The sequence below is a fragment of the Atta colombica genome, unplaced genomic scaffold, assembly GCF_001594045.1.
Source record: "Atta colombica isolate Treedump-2 unplaced genomic scaffold, Acol1.0 scaffold102, whole genome shotgun sequence".
In the NCBI taxonomy this organism is placed as follows: Eukaryota; Metazoa; Arthropoda; class Insecta; order Hymenoptera; family Formicidae; genus Atta; species Atta colombica.
The window spans coordinates 1,634,532-1,655,031 of record NW_017259187.1 but is presented as its reverse complement, the minus strand read 5'-3'; the positions used below and the strand labels follow the sequence as shown (position 1 = coordinate 1,655,031).

At 30.8% G+C, this 20,500-nt stretch overlaps 2 protein-coding genes across 2 annotated transcripts in view; both read left to right on the top strand.

The window, feature by feature from the left end:
* Positions 1 to 4,824: 4,824 nt before the first annotated feature.
* LOC108687075 lies at positions 4,825 to 7,660 on the top strand. The gene is made up of 5 exons (XM_018192679.1): positions 4,825 to 4,845; positions 5,905 to 6,100; positions 6,191 to 6,379; positions 7,239 to 7,369; positions 7,592 to 7,660. Exons 1-5 carry the CDS (start codon positions 4,825 to 4,827, stop codon positions 7,658 to 7,660), a joined length of 606 nt encoding a protein of 201 aa, XP_018048168.1.
* Positions 7,661 to 17,183: 9,523 nt separating this feature from the next.
* Positions 17,184 to 20,500, top strand: part of LOC108687237 (pollen-specific leucine-rich repeat extensin-like protein 4) — a 6,635-nt gene continuing 3,318 nt past the window's right edge. Inside the window, exon 1 of the mRNA XM_018192904.1 lies at positions 17,184 to 17,293. Within this exon, the coding sequence (XP_018048393.1) occupies positions 17,279 to 17,293 (15 nt within the window). The 5' untranslated portion in view covers positions 17,184 to 17,278. The remainder of the gene's footprint in view (positions 17,294 to 20,500) is intronic.

Sequence of the window (20,500 nt, the reverse complement as noted above, 5' to 3'; positions counted from 1 at the left end):
TTACAAGGTACGTGTCCACGAATAAGCTTTCTCTGTATTATCATATGTGCCTATTTTAAAAATAGAGTGATATATGTTTATTCGTCCAGCGTTAATTTTACGTGTCACGCGTTCTAGAGTTTATAATTGTTTTGCCAGAATTGACATATTAATCACAGCTGTCACCTCAAGTTATAATTTCCTTAAAACTTTTATACATCATACGTACTAAATGATATCTTTTCCGGAAGCATATGACATGCACAAACAATCCTGAGTTTGCGAAATTAATCGAAATTGATCGAAGACTTAACAAGCTTTTTCAAAATTATCATCTTTTTTATATAACAATTATTTTTTTCTTTTTTACAGATTCGAAAATCTTTTTCCACGATTAAAATATATACGTTAATATGTGTCTGTGAGATGGAATTTATTCCAAGAACGACAAAACATTTTGAAATTGAAATCTTAAGAAAAATTTTTTGTCGTTTTCGGCATTAACTTCAAACACGTATTAATGCGTATATTTTAATCCTGGAAAAGGATTTTCGAATCTATAAAAGAGGAAAAAAGTAATTGTTAAACAAAATTTATAATTAGTCGATAATACAAATGGCTTTAGGATCCTCTTAAAAATATCTAATGTTATCTTGTTATGTGCGTCAATTAGACATTCTGCTCATTATTGCATAACTATTTTCATAGAGAGTTTTGTGAAGCGAATTTTTTTGTACAGAATAATCACATTAAGAAAAAAATTATAGTTAATTATAGTTAATTATATATTTATAGTTAATTTTAATAAATATTTAGTTGACAGTATTCAATTAAATATTTATTAAAATTGACTATATTTTTTTTCAGTGCAGGATATATAAAAAATGAATTCTTTAGATCATGGAAATGCAATTGTCGCTACTGATTAGTAGTTTATTAAATAAATATCGATGTGATACGATTACATACAAATTCATATATCTGACATGTAGCTGCATTTACATATTAAAATGTAAATATATAACTAGCTCTGTAATGCAGTACCTTGTGTTTATCGCTTAAAAATATTTTTCTTTGGTCCAACTTCATAGGAGCATTTTTCAGATTATTGCCTGCGACCATTATCTTTCAAAAGATTCTGTACTTTAAAATAAAAATTATAAAAATGAGTAAATAGATATATTGACCAATGAAATTATAAATATTTTAATAAATTCGCTCATTTTTTGTAATTTTTCCTCGTCTTAAAATACAAAATCGATTCCTTATAATGCGTGCAATAATACGATAAATTGAAATGCATCATATACATGATAAATGTTACGTGCATTATATAAAAAAATTGTATGTTAATACAATGTTAATAAAATAATAATATTTGACCTCATCTGCTCTTTACTTTAGCCATATATTTTTATTGGCTTCAGTATTTTTATTTATAATTATAAATAAATTATCTATTTTGATTGACATGCTGTTTTTCTTAGTGATTATTGCAGTTTCATTTATTCTTCTACTTTCAAGAATTTAAGAATTAATTATGTTAAATTTAAATTGATTTATAACATTATTACCGTTATAGATAATTTATGCAACTTCTATATAATTTACGGATTGCTAACATCTATTGATTTCTTACACTCTGCTTTTGTTAGTGCCTCGTCTTTAAGACAGATAATGTAAATTTTTTTCTCGCGCAAATTACACTTAAAGTTATATTTTAATACAATGTGCGTACACTCTTATCTTGATACAATAAATAACATGTCTTACACTTTATGCATATGCGTTATTGCTCGTAATCGTGCATTCCGAGTGAAAGTAAAAACTCGTAAATCCACAAGCATTTCGTGAAGGCATTTCATGATATCTCAACATGGCGCGTTTACTGACAAAAGTATTAACGAAAAATACTTTGTGAAAAATTAAATTATTTAAAGACGAATTCAATTATGTAAAAAACAGGGTATCAAATTTTCAAGAAAGATATTGAGTGGAACATTATGCAACATTTTCAAATATATACAATATGTAGAAATATAAACTCATGAAGCCGATTAAGTATTTATAAACGATTAGAATAATTACGAGAATCGTGGGTATATAGTCTTAATAATATCTAGATGTAAGAGTGAAGAATCCCAAGTTTAAATTCTGGTTTGTTGTGTTAATTTTTTTTTTGCAATTACAATTTTAGAAATGAAGTTACAGGATTCGCTTATCCTTGAGGAAGATTGATGTTTCTAGTGAATGCATAAAGTGCATTATTGACGTACATTAGAAAAGGAATGTTAATGTCTAGCTGGAGAAGTCATAAAGTTTAGGATAGAAACAAAAGGAAAATTATCAGTAACATTTGAGGATGAGTGTTATCAAACTAGTTTACAGAAATATAGGACCGTAAGGTCGATTAGATATATGTATGTAAGATGATATATATTAGGATCAGTGAAGCAGATGTGGATGTGGCAGTTTTAATAGTGTCTAGATGTAAAAACAAAGATTCCTACTTATAATAGAGGAGAAGGTAATAACGTGGGCTTTTACTGGTAAGTCTTACTTAAAAATCTATTATAATTAAAAGAAATCTCTTTTAAAAAATTTTTTATTAAACGAAGAGTTTCTAGGATCTTACATGTAAACATACAACAATAAAGGATGAAGGAAAGAAAGTTTTTTTTCTTTAATGGTCAAGCTGAATCGCTTAATTCTATGTCAATTTATATAGTACCTACGTAGTCATTTAAATAAATTTAAATGATTACATCTAACTTAACCGTTAAAGATTTTCTTTCCACATCTTTAACTTTTCATAGATAAATATCGAAGTTGTAAAAAAATTGTCACCATGACGCGTTCGTTTTGTTGGTAATTGATGTTTTTCTATTACTATCTTATTAGAAGTATATCAAAATTTTTTTTATATGATTGTCAAATATGACTTAAAGTACATAAATAACGAGTTTATATTTTAATTAATTCTTAAAGTGCTGTTCTTCTGTTTTGAGAAGATAGAGGAAGGGCTAAATAACTATATTTTTGCTGGGACATAATAAAATGTAATTTTTTAAAAATATTTATTGTATTCTTTGTTATATTTTTTGTTATATTGGGCCATTCAACCATTGAGTAAATTCAGCCATTGAGTAAATTAATGTGGACCCCGTTATATACATTGCAGAGTTTTTTTTGTTAAAACTCGATTAGTACTTAAAAATGATTTTAAGAAGTTCCTAAAGATATCTACAAAGCAAGAAAGAATGCTTATAAATTCACAAGAACAGGATCAATACAAGAATATTATTAGTAGATATATTTATAAAAAAAAATTTCTGAATCGTATAATATTTTAATACAATCAGAATTTTTTATTTTTTATTTCCATGTTTGAATTCAAGCATGGAAAATCTAAAATAATCTTGAAGAATTCAATTTTGAAAAAATATAGGAAATACACTTTACTATTACATTTAAATAGTCAATCACGTTTCTTTTTATTTAAACATTTCATTAAAATTTTTTTTATTTTATAAATTGTCTAAATCATTTAAAACGTGTTTTATATTAAACTTAAATCAATAATAAAAGAAATATAAAGTCGAAAGATTTAAACGAGCAAGGACGACTAATTAACTTATTCTGTTATTCCACTTTTTATGAGATTTTTATGAGACTTTTTTTATACAGCACGTATATTTCGGACTTTACTTAGTCTTCCTCAGCAATTAAAAAAAAAATTATAAGTTTATAATAGATCGGATTGTTTAAGGATCTCGTTTCATATATAAATAAATGCAGATGTTACATAATTCTCCTCTACGATGTCAGTAAGCAATCATTATATATGTTTTTAATGATGTCCATATTAAAATTTATATTGTAAATCAATTCTTCGGTCCGTACCGAGAAGATAACATCAAATTTTAAAAAATATATATACCATACAAGTTAACAATAATATGGATGCATATGATGTCAGAATTCAATATGATCAGAGAAGACTATGAACAAGAAAGCACATGCAATAAATATTTAACATCAGGCGTTCGTGCAATAAAGATCTCACAATTTATATTTCTTATTCAACATATATATGTACCTCCAGTACCTCTCTCTCTCACAATTTCCTCTGATCATAATTAAATAATAGAATAAATCAATCACCTTGTTTGCCTAACAAAATTTACTGACTTTGTATTTGATTTGTTATTTCTCGTTCCCAGAGAATCGCATGACGGAATCGCGTAGAATAAATAAACGATAATATATCATTTTTCCAGCTATTTTTTGGAATTTTCAAGGCATTTCGTGATCTTTCGTCGGAATGCGAATTAGCTCGTTATTATAGAATGCTTAATGGAATTGCATGGAATACACGATGGTACATCCCAACCCTTTCCGATCATTTTCTGAAATCTTCTAATTCTAAGCATTATGTGGCTTTTTACCGAAATGCGGATGTTAGAATAATTTAATATTTTTAATACTTTAAATAAATAAATTATCGTTAGGAATATCATTGACTTGAATATAATTAAAAAAATTAAAACATTAAAATACATTTAAAATACAAAAAATATATTAGGACCTAATTATATTTTTCTTTAATAATTTTTAAACATCTGAGTATAAAATATTTGAAATAATTACAAAAATTTATTTAACTTTCATATATTTCTTACTTATTTTAGCGATATGCACTTATAACAATAGATATTTTAAATCTCTTTTATTGATCTGTATTAGAATATCCAAATATAATACTAGTCTAAAAAGAGCAGAACATCTCGAAGTTAGAAGTCAATTGGCGGTCTCGAATTCCAATATATCAGGAAACGTTTCAAAATGTTTGTGGGACAGATAAAGGTGCGTAATCATCTGCATCATTTTCTTTTAAAAAATTCCAGGAAATATATTACAATTTTAAATAACTATATATTCCACCATCAGATATTTTTCCACTTGTAAATAAACCTCAATAAACTGCTGTTGGGGAATCATGAAAGTTAATTCCGATCAAACGCATTATAATAGAAACCATCGTAGAATCGTGATAGAATAGAAACGTAGAACATGTAGATGTAACAGCGTGAACATCGTCAGCGTTATTTTCTCCTCGAGTACGCACTTCTATGCTAATCACGTCATTAAATTCCGCCAGATCGGAGGACCTAACGAGTCATAATTGCTCCTGGTAGTGCTTGCATTGTACATGCTTGTAATCGTACATACTTTGTTATAGTTCCGAGAACTTACGACGTTTACGAGCTGAATAGAGCGAAATCTAGACACGGAAATGGTTAGCTGCCGTTTGCTACACCTTGCAAATTCGCTCGCGTACTCGCGTAACATAATCAATGCAATTGTAATCGAAATAAACGCGGCATCTATCTGTCTATATCGTGAATAGAATCCCTTTTCTTTTATTAATCTGAACTGAAAACAATTTTAATTCCGCGCTTATGCAAATCAAGACAAATCATAAGATGTATCTCCTTTTAATACAAAAAAAAGAATTAGAAACGAGCAGTGACCTTTCACGCTTCATTCAATTTCGGGAGAAGATTCATTCATACGATTTTACCGGTAATGATAAAATAATTGGACAGATATCTTTGTTATAGAGGGTGAAACTTAGTCAACTCTGCAATCGAAGTTCGTGGTAAATGAAAAAAAATTTAAAAGAAATCAATTTTTCTAAATCATATAAAAGTTATTGTCTTCTTGGGTAGCAAAATTATTTTTGTACACAGACGGTCAACTCTTTTTATCTCTGGATAGCATAATAATTAATTTACAAATATTTGAAAATATTACAAGTCGCAAAGGGGTAAACTTAAAATGTTCATGGTATTAAACCAGTCTTACAAAAATAAAAGCGGTCTTATAAAAAACTGATAAAACTGTATTATTATATTTTCTTAGAGCAAATTGCAATTACTGCTGTTGTACTGTATCGTCGTACAAAGCTATGCCATACATAAAAATGGATTGACATCGACTACGTTAGAAACGACGAGCGCTGATACTGGTATCATTGACCAAAATTCCAATGAATCCTTCCAATCTGATCAAGTAAAAAAAGTTTTTTTCCCTCTAGGAACTAAAGATAATCCGCTAGGTAAGAAACAGATTTTTCTTTTCCATAGAAAAGACATTGTGCCAAAATAAAAAAGGGATTATTTTACAAGAATTTCGAATTGTTACACAGGTCATGTTAGCATATCAAGCAATGTGTTTGTGGAGAAAGAGGGACTTTCGAAACTACCCATTGAATGGGAAAATACAAGGCGAGATCATTCATTTAAGAAGATCACTGTAGACGATAATGATAGCTCCAAAGAAACATCTGATAAGACCTCTCAGTTTCCATTGCTCCCAAAAGACGACAGTCTGACAGGTGAGAGAGAGCTTTGTCGTACACGCAGAAAAATATCATTCTATTGCTAAGAAAAGTGATTACTAAATTTATTTCCTTTCTTTTAAATAACGATTATCTTCAACAAAGAATATTTTTTTATTTAATCTTGAAATATGTTTATTTTTTATAAAATTTTAAAAATACTCATTATTATGTATTTAAAACAAGAATTTCTTTTTTTTTTTTTTTGGAGAATATTATAAAATTGAAGAAACGAATTTTTCATAATATAAACAAATCAAATTAATTTTAATTTAATAAACTTGATTAAAGTATTAAACTTACTAGGATTCAGAATATATTTTGAATAAATTTAATATTTGTGATGAACTTATGATAGATATATAAACTTTTGAAATAAGTAATTATTACTTGTGTAAAGTAATTATTACTTGCGTATTTTTCTGTGTATAGAACAGTATAATGTCACATTAAAATAAAGAAATATAAGTAAGTGGAGAATGTCATATTCGGTCAAATGAATCTTTGTGTGTATTAATATTTTTTGTAAACATTTATACAATGTATAAATATTTATACAATTTTCAGTTCAAATAAACTGTGCGTCGGTCTTGAAGCACTAATATTTAATTGCTTATCAATTTAGTTTATGTTATTACCATCCATTATCACTCCATATTCAGTTTAAGATTGTGTTTTAAGATTGTCGACGCACAGTTTGCTTAAATTGGAAATTGTATAAATTTACAAAAAATATTATTAACATGAAGATTTGCTTTGAATTAATATGGCGTTTTCAATTCATTGATGTTTTATCGGTTGATTTTTCACTTATTAACAAATTATTATTTTACAAGAATCTCTATTTCTTACACAGAGGAAGTAAACACAATGTTCTCGAAAATTGGAAATCCAGGAATCAAAAGAAATCATATAGAATCCTATTTTGTCTTTCATTTATTTGGCCATCCAGTGATAACATATCATACAGAATCTAATAGACAAACTGCCATTAAGAACTCCCAACTTCTACTGGATGATTTACTTTAATCTTGAATGCTGGCAGAAGAGAGCGACAACGAACCGAAAGGTGAAAAAAAGATTTTTCGCCATGGAGAGACAGAATATCGCATCAAAGTGAGAATATCATTTCAAAAGAATTTTGAACTCTTACACAGATCAGAAGATAAACGCAGACGAAGTTCGCGGTATCGATTTAAACTATGAAATTACATCATCTCAGTAATCCAGAATGGATATAAATGGATTAAAATTTTTATGTGTCTTTTAAGAATATAATTGAATCCAACTGAATTAAAAAAAAAACTTATTTTATTCAATTGAATTTTTATTCAAATGAATTTAATTGGGTTAAATTGGATTGAAAAACTGCATTTTCTATTCAGAATTTTGAATTGAGCAGTTTTTACGATGCATAAAAAAAGTTGATATTATTTTTAAATTAAAAGGCATAGAAATGTGCTTCATACAATTAATATAAATGAATAAAAATATGTTTAGATTAAAAAGAATTTATTTTTTCTCAAATGCGTATTTTTAAAAATTTGAATCCATTTCAATCCATAATTCTGAAAGGACCCAGTGAGATCTCTCGTCCGATTGCTGAAAGGGACCGGTTGGCCAAATCATTCCACAATCTCTCTAAATGCCGTCGTTCGATAATTATTATCAAATTGTGAAAAATAATAACACATCAAAGAAGAACAATAATACATAAAGAAGAACAACAATAAAAGAACAATAATCAAAGAAGTTCTACATGGAAAACTATATCTCACATTTGTATTCCATAAACTCCATACAATACTTTCGATTATCATTACTTAGACTCAATTTCACAACTCATGGTTAACTCTTAATCGAGATTTAACTTATTCCTCATCTCTTTCTAATGCTAGAATTGGAAAGAGAGAAATAAGTTGAACCAGGCTGAATTAACCGTAAGTTGTGAAATTGAATCTTACAACGCTTCAATGACATACGTATATGGCAAATCCTTTTATAATCCCAGAATGTCTCTAACTATCAAATCACTTGTTAATTATCAAAGTGCAAAAAGTAACAACATGTCAGAGATACATAAAATAACATACTCGCTAATTACTACAAATATTTCATAGTACTTTCGATTACTAGTCATATCGGAAATTTATACAATGCAGCAAATTTAAAATTCTATTATTCAGTATATATAATCCCAAGTCTTTTTATAATTCTAAAATATCTACAATTGCTATGTCGCCCAATAATTATGTATAAACTGTAGCTAATCACCGCTTGCCAGAAATGTATAATCTTAATAATGTTTAATGATAAAGTTGATAATGGCGATCCATCAATTTATAGGACTATCGACTTTCACAATATCTCGAGATAAGAAAAAATGTTTAAAATAAATAATATTTACTGTAAAACAACACAATAAAATGAAAATTTATTCTGAATACTCAAAGGTTGTAATTTATTAACGATACGATAAATATAGGATATAATATTATTAAAAATTAATTTAATGCTTGACTGATAATTATATGCCATATTTGCAAATGTAGATGATTTCTTTGTACTTTCATTTCGCGGAAGAACAAAAAAGTCGATTAATTAAATAAGCATTTATTGTTAATGAATGAAACCGAACTTTCATTTTATAAAATACTATTTATATTTTTTATATAAAATAAAATACTTTTCGAGCAATTATTGATGAAATTTTATATACAAAAACTATCAATACATACAAGTTCAGTTCGATTGTTAAAGAAATTATTCTGGTTGAAAAATTTTATAAAAATTCAGTGAGATACAAAATCGATATCGATCTGAAATATGTATTCTGTAAACATATCTTATTTATTTTTAAAATTTTAAAAGAATATAGAGGGCCTTCAAAATAAAAATATAATAAAGAAAAAATAGAAAGAATATTGTATTTATATGTCGATACAAAAATTTCCTAAACATTCGCTGTATTCGGTTTGCTTCAAACCATCTTCAGTAAGTTGTCAATAATTATGCACATATTACGTAATATCAGTCATGTATTGATCTGTGGCTCTTAGAATATGAATTTTGATGGTTTAAGTATCTGACTTCCATCTGGATATTTAATAATTTAATAATCTTTTATTGTATTTTTTTATAACAATAACTTTAAAAAATTGTCTGTATTTTTTTATTAAATTGACGTGTTACGCTTGGAATAAGTGATTGTGATCTATGGAGATGAAGACTAGTCATTTGGCTTAAAAGCGAAGAAACAATTTTGGCAATTCTCAATCTGATAGTAGAGATATGCTCATCCTTTTGAAGCAAAAACGTACAGGAAATGTTTGTATCGACATAGTAGTACAATATATTATGTGAATTAATTGAAATTCTTGTTATAATTGAGCATCAATTTCCGCGCTATATTTTGACGCTCTCATTGCCTTATATTCTTTTATTGTTGTATCATTTATTTTCCCTAAAGTTTTTCCAAAATTTTCTTCTAACTTTTTTTTCCTATATTACAATTACATAAAACATTTAAAAATTTTAAGTATTCACAAATGTAAGTATAAAAAGAAATGCAAATATTTAAAGTGTTTCGATAGCTTTTGCTTAATTCTTTTAAATTAAATAAATAAATATATTTGAAGTGGAACAATATATCGTTGAGCTTCTTTCACATTTAAGCCACTTAGCGACTTAATCTTGGCACGTCGTTTTTCTGATGCTTTCGCAAGTTTTAACGATGTTACACTCGCATGGTGAAATTTATGCGATGAATTGCGTCCGTTAAATCGGGCATTGCCGAATAGGTGACTCGTTTTACGATCAGATAATACGTGATATTCGTGATACGCTCAGATAATTCGTGATATTCGTGATACACTCAGATTGCCGATGGACAAGAGTACCAATTTGGCTCACATTAATGTCTCAATTCTATACTTAAATAATCTGCTTCGTGTGTCTCAAGAGATAGTATTCATATACCGCGGGTGTATAATATGTATATACGCAAATTACGTATGCAACGACGGCAGTCAGCGTAAAAAGGAAATTAATCTTATTCGCAAGATCGTAAGATAGACAAAGGAAGATACCCAAGAAAGCCGCGCGCTCCGGTTTGTGTTCCGGTTTAACGGCCCGGTCTTCACTCGCCCGACGTGAATCGCGTCGTTTTTAGCAAGCGTTGGGATCTTGCAACACAGCCGGCGTGTACTTGTTGTAATTAGTTTGACTTTCACCCATCGCAGTCGCCATCCATGTCGAGTATCGTCCGCCGCCATCGCTGCCGCCACTACCGTCCAAACAGATAGTCTCTCAACGTATTCGTGAATTCAAGAGCTATCGGGATCCGACAACTGTCATCGGTGCGATTTTTCGTGCGGATGACAGAAGATTTTGTAATCGCGATGCGTATTTGTAAATACGATATATCGGCCAAGGACACACAAATTCTTCAGGGCTCTCCGAAATTTCTCTCTCTTTTTTCTCGCATATTTTCGCTTCTCCTGCTCTCTCTTTCTTTGTCCGTTACCGTTATTATCACACAGGTCACAAGTGACGCACGGGAGAACTTTGAATCCATAATCGATATCGTATTAAATACCGGCGACATATTAATAGTCAGGCTCTTTTTCGATAATCCCGTCAGCCTTGAGAGCCGTCGAAAGTCTTAGGATTCTCCGTATCAGGTAGGTTTCGAAAGAGATTAGAAAAGTTGAAGTTACGCGAATTTTGGAATCTATTGATTGAAGATCTAAGGGTGGGCGAGAGAGCGCCCGTATAATGCAACAGCAATTTCGATATTACGGAACATCTGCTGAAGATTATACGAGAGTCTCGAAGGCGAGATCTTCTTTTACCATCTTTATATTCTATGAGATTATCCTGTTGAAATTGTGCTACGGTAATGGGGATACAGATCGTCGAGGCAGCCAAGCGTGCACATTTGACATTAAGACTCCCGGTCCCTCACTGCGATTAATTACATTGAACAATGGCGAAAGAAACGGAAAAATCATCTTTTTTATCAATAATACAAATTAATTTATTAATTCATTGCATTAATATAAATTAATATGTTTGTAATTATAAATTATATAAACGGAAATAAACGATTGCGTATATAGAATAATTTATATATGTATATACATATATTAAAATATATAAGATAATAATGTATATGATCAATATATATAAAATACGACAAGATAGAAGTAACAGTAATCATAAAAAATTACCAAGTAAGTAAAAAAAATATTTAAATTTTATTATATTGGAAATAGCGAAGAGTCCAAAACAGACATTAACAACGGACCGACCTCTGTGTATTCTATATAATTTATGATAATAACAATATCATTACATTTCATTGCGCAGTTTTTTTTACCGTGTACGAAATCCGCTCAACGACAATATAACGATATCATTATTGTCATAACGTATTACAAAATACAGAGGCTGGGCTGTTTTTAATAGGTTATATTTTGAAAAATACGTAACCATTAAACATAGACTCGGTCCGTTGTTATTATCTCAATTTAGCCTCTTGATAAATACATCAAATTGCCTTACGAAATTTCATAATGCAAGACAACAAGAAAAAATCAGAGTACTCCACATATTGCAGGATTCGAATCGTGATTTGGTCTTCAAGTTTCTTCTAAACAACGACTCTGTCTGACTGAATCACATAGCTCTTATATATGTGATAACTTTTCTGTTGTACTTTTATATATATATATATATATAAACACATATTGCTTATTTGTGTTATTTGCGTAATGATCATTATTATTACTGTTCATTTCGTTATAAAATATATTCTTTTGGTAAGAACTAAATTTTCCTAAAGTATGCTTCAGAGATTTTAAAATATCGCGGACAAATCATACTATCATATTTATTTCCGTATCAGATTTAAAAGAAAATTTTATCATAATCCAACGTGGCTGCAGCGAAGGATTCCTTAGATGAACAGGCTAAAAATGTGAGTCTTATTACGCCCAATTCTATTATATTTCCGAGATATGAAGACGGGTGAAATTATTCGAGGCAGTGGAAGATAACCTACGACCGAAGAGAGTTTGGAATAAAAAATTCGATTATTTGACGACGATCTCTTTTAATTCTTGATGTCACATCGATGAAACTCGTCTCCAACAACGTAATCATTACTCATGTAAACTTTCGTGCAAAAAGTATACAATTTATTAATTAAGATCACCATCATATTTACAATTTGTGCAGTCTGTTGCACAAGAGCGCGCGGACGATTACTCTCATATCATTGCCTTGAAATTAAAATTCTTCGTACCGTTTGAAAGATCGTTAGACAGCATTTTTGTGTTATTATCTGATATAAAAGATAATGTAACAACATAATATAATACAATAATCTGAAACAATGCTCGTATACGACTTGGAAAGTAGAAAATCGTCTTAATGTATTAGATTGGCCATCCCGGTCGGCTGATCCAGCAAAAAATCTCTGGGCTCTCATCGTGACGAAGATTTGAAGTAAATATGTGCCCATTCTGAAGTGGCCACATTTCCAAAATGATACAGCGATCATTACACGTATCACGTACTGAAAATTTAGTGGAAAGTATGGTGAAACGCTGGCAGCTGAACTGAATATTATATTGGGTAATAGCATGAGAGTTAGGTAATGACATGAGTGTCTAATGGTCTTTCAAACGACATAAAAATTTTGCAAGGCAACGGAACGCGGGAGCAATCGCCCACGCGCTTTCCTGCGACAGACCATACTTATTTACATAAATGTACAATTCATCATTTACAAATATATGCGCTGCACGATATGTATTTGACTCACGATGCATCCGCTTTCACACGCTTTGTTTTGGTACGGATTGATCGATTTTCTAAGAAAAATTGATATTGCGCAATTGTCTAGAATAGCCTGAAATCTATATAGCGAACCGATCGCCGATTATATCAGAGGATAATTGTTTGCAAGCTTTTATTGTGATGTTTGGCCTGCAACAGCGAGAATAAGATCGCTCTGATGAGGGAGCAATTGGCCGCCATTTGCGAGCAAATAAGGTATCCTTCTACGTGTGGTAATAAACGTTAAGAGAGTCGCGTCATATTGCGTACATGTAATATTACACATCGAGCACGTTCTCTCGAATACGATTTTGCGATTTATATATAATCTCGATTCGCATCGTTACGTGCGTCCTACCGATATCCTCGAGATTCTTCTTCTTCTATGCCTCGTTATGTTCGCTTCAGGTTTCGCTTCAGATTCGCTAACGCGATCACGTCACGATAATAACGTGACGAAGAGAAAAATGAACCGAATCACCGAGGCGTGAACTTTCCTCTCTGTCTCTTTTCTTACTTGAAATCGGATCATCTCTAGCAATGCTTTTCTACCACGGTATACTTGTCTTCTTGCAAAAACAATGGTACGGAAAGATGCGAGAATAATTCCGACACCTTCGCCTATATATGTATACATATTGTTGAGAAAAAAAGCTGTTTATATAACTAAATTAATTTAGTTGCCTTTCTGTCAAATATAATGTTTGATTTAAATACATACATTTTTCGAAAGAAATAAAGATGCACGCAGAAAAATATGTATAAGTAATAATTATTTCACACAAGTAATAATTACTTGTTTCAAATATTTCAAAAATTTATATATCCGAAAATCTATTATAAGTTTATCACAAGCATTAAATTTATTCAAAATATATATTCTGAATCTTCCCTAATAAATTTAATACTTCAACCAACTTTATTAAATTAAAACAAATTTGTTTTGTTTATTATGGAAAATTCGTTTCTTTGATCAATTTTATATTTTTTCAGGAGAAAATAAATTTTTATTTTGAGCATATAATAAGTTTTTCTAATACATTTTGTAATAAATATATTTTAAGATTATTATTAAAAAAATAATCTTTAAAGATAACCGTTGCGTCAATCATTTTTTTTAGCAATAAAATAATATTTTTCTACATGTAGACTGAATTTATTAAAATAAACAATTTTTTTTCAGTCTATACACATTGAGTATAAAAAGTACTTATACAGGGCAAATGTGTGTAAAGAAAGACTTATTTACAGAAAATTTTAAAACAATATATTTTTAATTATTACACATTTTAGACAAAATAATGTAAAGAAATCTATTCTATTCTTTATTAATAAATTGTTAGTTAATATTAACTTTTAAAAAAATAAAGTTTTTTAAAAGATATCTCTCCTGTACAAATACTTTTTGCACTCACTATACAATTGGGAATAAGAAAGTATGTTTTCTCAATGTTGCTTTCGTATCTGTTTGAAACCATATCTCGAATTTAAATCTTTCCGAAGGCTGCTCGAAATATCGACATTAACGATTATAAAATACTACATAACGCAATTTCAATAATCGACAATATTCATGGTGGCGATTGATAAAATACATATTAGAAATTGCATTCTTTTCATATCTACTTCAGTTAAAGAGAAACTTGAAGTTGAAGCTGTCAAAATGGTTGATGATGCTCCTAGTGAAAACATCATATTTCATTCTATTGCAATTGCATCTTCCTTAAATGTATAATCTAGTTCTAGATTAACGTGCTTTGTCACACGGATCATTGACCTACATACACACGTAAGATAAATGTATCACTTACTGGACAGTTAATAGATGGATCCTATAATTGGATAAAATGAGAAAAATTTTTTTAATTTAATATTTATTTAAAGTCATATATTATTAAAGTCATATATCATTAAAAAATTTTAATATTTAAAATATTTTTCATATCGTCCAATAATTGGGTTATGTCCATTCACTGGTACATTTACTTTATGATCGCCTTCGACCGACGATTCTCTTCTCATCGAACTCACGGACACGAGCATCCAATAAATAACTCGCAGGTCGAGCACCCATGGATGAAATCAGAGTGAAATGCTTCATACACTGCGCGTAGCGCATATAAAGTTTTTCAAGAGGACGTTACGAATGTCGGTCATATCCTGGCAGCCACATACAGTCGCGTAACAGCGACGGACGACCACCTACCTATCCGCAGAAATAGATTCGCTGTTCTCCAGTTCTTGCTCTCTCTCTTTCTCTCTCTCTCTCTCTCTCTCTCTCTCTCTCTCTCTCTCTCTTTCTCTCTTTCAGTGTCTAAACGAGCAATAGGTAATCGCACGGCAACAAAGTATTCGCGGAAGAAAGTAACATTGGATAACGAGCGATCGTGTCCGGTGTCCGCGCCGATGATGACGCCGATGATTCTCGATGTGGATAACGAGAACATTAGAAGATCGGTTTACACAGTAGTCGATTCTTCCTTTTACACGTTTTACTTTTACCGCGAGTTGTAGTAAATAATGAATAATTCATTGGTACCATCGATCGAGTAGATAGTTATGTCAAGAGCGGTTTTGCTGCATTCCTGGGATTATGATAACGCAATGAATAACTCACTTTTATAAAGTTTCAGACGCCTCCGATTAATCGGATATTTAAAGTAGGATTCAATAAGATGTTATATCTTATTAACAAAAGCCACCGTCCAGAAATATCTTCTCGCACATTTTACATAATGTGCACTGTGCGGTAACCACGACGGTACGAAGAAAGCGAAAAATTACTGCAGTGAATGATACAGTTTTTATCGTATTCGCAAACAAACACGTTTTCTCCATTATACTCTTCATCAAATATCTTCTAATCTCGACTAAGTATCTTTTTTTATATAAATGATTTGCTGCGATCTCTATAATAATTAAAAAAAAAATCAGGAAACAAAAAGATTGATCATAAGTATTGCATATTTTATTTATCCATATGTAACTGGTTATACTGAATATAAAAAATGCATAAGAGAGGCTGTGATACTCGTACAGCACAATTGCAAAGTTAGCAATGTTACTGCAATATTACTGGAAACATTGCTGTAATATTGCTTTGTACTAGAAATATGTTGCACTTTGGGACACGCTTATTTTTTAACAATATCAAGATTTTTAATGACTGCTTTAGTTGAAAAATAATATAACTGAGCAGGGAATATTAAAAACATTATCAATAATAACATTTTTAATGTTGGCTAATATTAGTTATATTACTTTTCAACTAAAGAAATACAACCAAGAAATGCAATCAACATAAAAAATTTTGTTATTAAAGTAATAATTTATGTATCCTTAGATACCGCAGTCCCTCTTACATCTTATATTTTATCGAGATATTTCTAATGTTTTATCTAAGCTAACAAATAAAAATATTTATAATACATGTGTATCATATACAATATTTGCTGAAATTTAATAAAAATTGAATTTAATTTAATAATTGAAGCTATAATCATATTCTCTAACTTTCGTCGGTGAGTGATATCTGAATAAACTGCCGATTAGAATTATCGACGGATATGAGAGAGAATGAATACTTTCGTTCCGACGATATATACGGAAGGAAAAATCTCGGCCAGGTAACGTCAGCTAGATCAGCGCGTAAATCGTTCCGCGCAACGATGAATCTTCATTTCTAGAGTACTTTCATTTTCTAGCTATGTCGCGCACCTTTGGTCCGTGAACTGCAGAACTGTGATGAGAATTGAACTATGGTTGCCGAAGAAGAGACGGCAGTGGAGGCGGCAGCGACAGCAGCGAAAGAAGAAGAAATCCCCTTGAGGAGGCCGCGTAACGACGGCGACGCGATCACGAATACCGTCTACCTTCCTGTGCCTTCCTTTTCCGTGGGTATCCCCTCGGTGGCCTCTATAAAAGTTCGGAAGAGTCTCGATCGCACGCCACACGCGTGAAAGCTTGCAAGTGAAACGCTCAACATATCTCTTTTTCTACGTGCCTTACATATCGGGAGTACCTTGAGCCTCCGGAGCGCACACGTGGAAGAAAATGCGGACCACCGCGGTAAGTAACAACGCGCGCAAACACACATTCTTAATTATTGAGTTCGATTGTCGGTCTCTTATGTACGTTTCCACCAAAGACTATTCTCTAAAACCTTTAGAGTGAATTGTCACTTTGAAGAATGAAATTTCATTCTTCAAGATGAAAACTGACCCATTCTTTCTCAAGACTGGCTCAATTTTCACTCTTTAGAGATTCTACTGTAAAGAATTTAGAGAGTAGATTAACTTTAATTTCTATTCGATTTACTCTTTTTCTTTTTCTAATTCTTAACGTTGGTTTTACCACTTTGGTTAATTTATCAACCGATTATTGTATTGAAATTGATCAATAATTGAACTGATCAATTATGTATGCGTTTGTCGTTAAGCAGAATTGATCAGAATTGATTAGATTCAGTTTATCACACTTAATTGATCGATCAAGCTAATTAGAAATGATGAAACTGGCTCTTAGAAAAAAAGATGAAGGAAAAGTAATGTGTTTTCACCAATGTGTGTGTGCACACACACACACACATACAAAATGTAAATGAATTCTTAGTTTAATTAATCTCAGTTCAATTTACTCTTCATCTTTTTGTAGTTCTTAAAATGAAGAATAAATTGAATTGAGATCAAAGTTAATTTACATTATTATAATAAATTAATTTTCATCGCAGTTCAAGTTACTGTAAAAAATAAAATGTTAATTTTAACTTAAAGACGTTTAATGGACTATCTGAGAATGCAAAAATGTTAAAATTAATTTTAATTAATTTTTGTGTTAATTTTAATGTTTATATAATTTTTGTGTTTATTTTTTTATAGTATACTTTTTTTTTCTAGTTAGAACTAGATTTAATCTTAACATTTTACACAATAACACATACTTTTCATCTCTCTCTAATTCTAAAGACAAGAGTAAGTTGAATCGAAATTAAAGTTAATTTACATTGGTAGAAAATTAATTTATTATACATTGATGGAAAACGGGCTTAGTTGAATCGAGATTAAAATTAATTTACGTTGCTTAAAACGTAATTATTCAAAGATACAATCAATGCACATTTTTTTCATTATCAGCATTAATTCCCTCATGCTTCAAATGCAAACATGAATGCGAGATGACCATTTCATCGGCAAGTGAAATATCTCTCAATTAAATCGTCGCTTTCATTTATGGCGCAAGGCGAGAAATGTTGAAAAATTGAAGCATATTATACGCTTGCCATTTCGTTTGTGAAAATTCATACGCAAATGACTGTACATCATCCGTGTCGGGAAAGCGTTTTATATCGATGACTAATACGTTTATGACAAGTGCAATTTTCCTTGAATCGAATGGAGTTCTCTTCGAGCGTGATCTGCAAGGCTCGAACGAACACTCGAGTCTTTTCTTCGCAATATTCAAGACCGATTACTAAATTTAAACGTTGACTGACGCAATCCTCTTACCAAGTAAATGCGTAAGTCAATTGATCGAATGACCAGGTGCATTTAATGAGAGTAACTTTCGGTTCATTCTTACGAAATCCTCATGCAATCTATCGTTGGATACATCCAACTCATCTCGAGCCTTTCGTTTTTCTTCTGCATTTTTTCACGTCGACAAGATTATAAGAGATTAATAATTTATAAGTATACGATGGAATTTGTTGAAAGGCACCTAGCATATTTAAAATGTCCTTCAAACAATGCAGATGATCCGAGGAGAACCGGTGGCGTTTACACCGACTCTGGCGGTTGGTTCGGCCTTTTTTTTTAGACGATGGAAAGTGACGGTGATCGCATTTTTCCAAGGAGAGAAAAAATACGTCGAGCGTGCATCCCACTGTGCGCGAGGTGCATCGACACGAATCTCCCGCGGATTAAACCACTCGCGGTGCAAGCAAAAGTAAAAGGATCCCGCCTATGCTCCCGCTCTATTCACCGACACGGTTTCGATAATTATAGCGCGAAGGAAAATGGGGAAAGCGGCTCCAGCTCTAGCATGCAGAGCGGAGTTTCGATGCGGCACTAAAAGCATGATTAAAGATCGGAGCGGTCGTTAAGTAAGTAGGAAGCTTCGCTCGAGCGGAGTGAGTTATCGCGCACATCGCACGCCGCGGCGTCTTCTTCCGTTCACGCTAATGGGACGTGCCCGTTGTATGGAATGGGAAACGCTATTCGGAATTAATGGACTCTCTCGCGGAAAAGATCAGGAATCGAGAATTCCGAAGAGGATTTGTCGGGCGGACGATTGACGTTCATTTAAGAGAGGCCCATAATTGCCGAGATTAAGCTCGCCTTCCTGCTTATGTGATTGTAACATTCTGGATTTAAATTATACTTTATTATAAACACGCGATGGACTCATATAGAAAGAACGGTTTTGTTAAGGTAATTAAAAATTGGCTAGATATATCTTAAATAATTTTATTAGCCCATCGAAATAATTAAACATGTTGATATCCAATCATATAATTATATTAAATAATTATCTAGGACGCTCAAGCTTTCAGATTTATATTTAACTAAATTTTTTAATTCTTCTTCTTTGACTTAATAATTTTAATTTAAATAATGAAATATATTTTCTCATTTATTAAATATTTGAAACTTAAATTATGAGTGTTGAATAAATATTATTTTTAATTTCTAATCAAGATTATAGATGACTTTTACATGTTGAAATACATTATTTGGAAATCTATTAAACATTATAAGCTAATCAGATTCTAAATAAAACATGATCTTTGACCCTGTCTGGAAATTCATAATCAAATGGAAAAAAAAAGAATAAAGAAATATAATGCGAAGTATATTGAAAGTCGTTAACAAGTTCTGACAAGCGAATAATTCAAAAACATGCATCACGTCGTATTTATCTTTTTTACTGAAGATAAATACATGAATGTCGCATGCATGATTACGAGTCAGATCATACAGGAATTCGCAATAAACGAATCATTGTATGCTTATATTTAACCGAGTGTATTCTTATATTGTATTCTTAGACGAGAAATTGCTAAATAGAAATGTCTATCGCATTGAGTTCTTTAAGCAAGTTAAGCAACCATGTCGTGTATTTCATCTATTCACATCGACGTAATCTGTAAAGTAAATTACTATTACGCGCATTTTATCACGAATGAACGTATTCGACATGCCAATCGTTAATGATAAATTATCGATTATTATTGATTATGCAGAGAAAGTATTATAGCGTAAATTACATCCAATTACA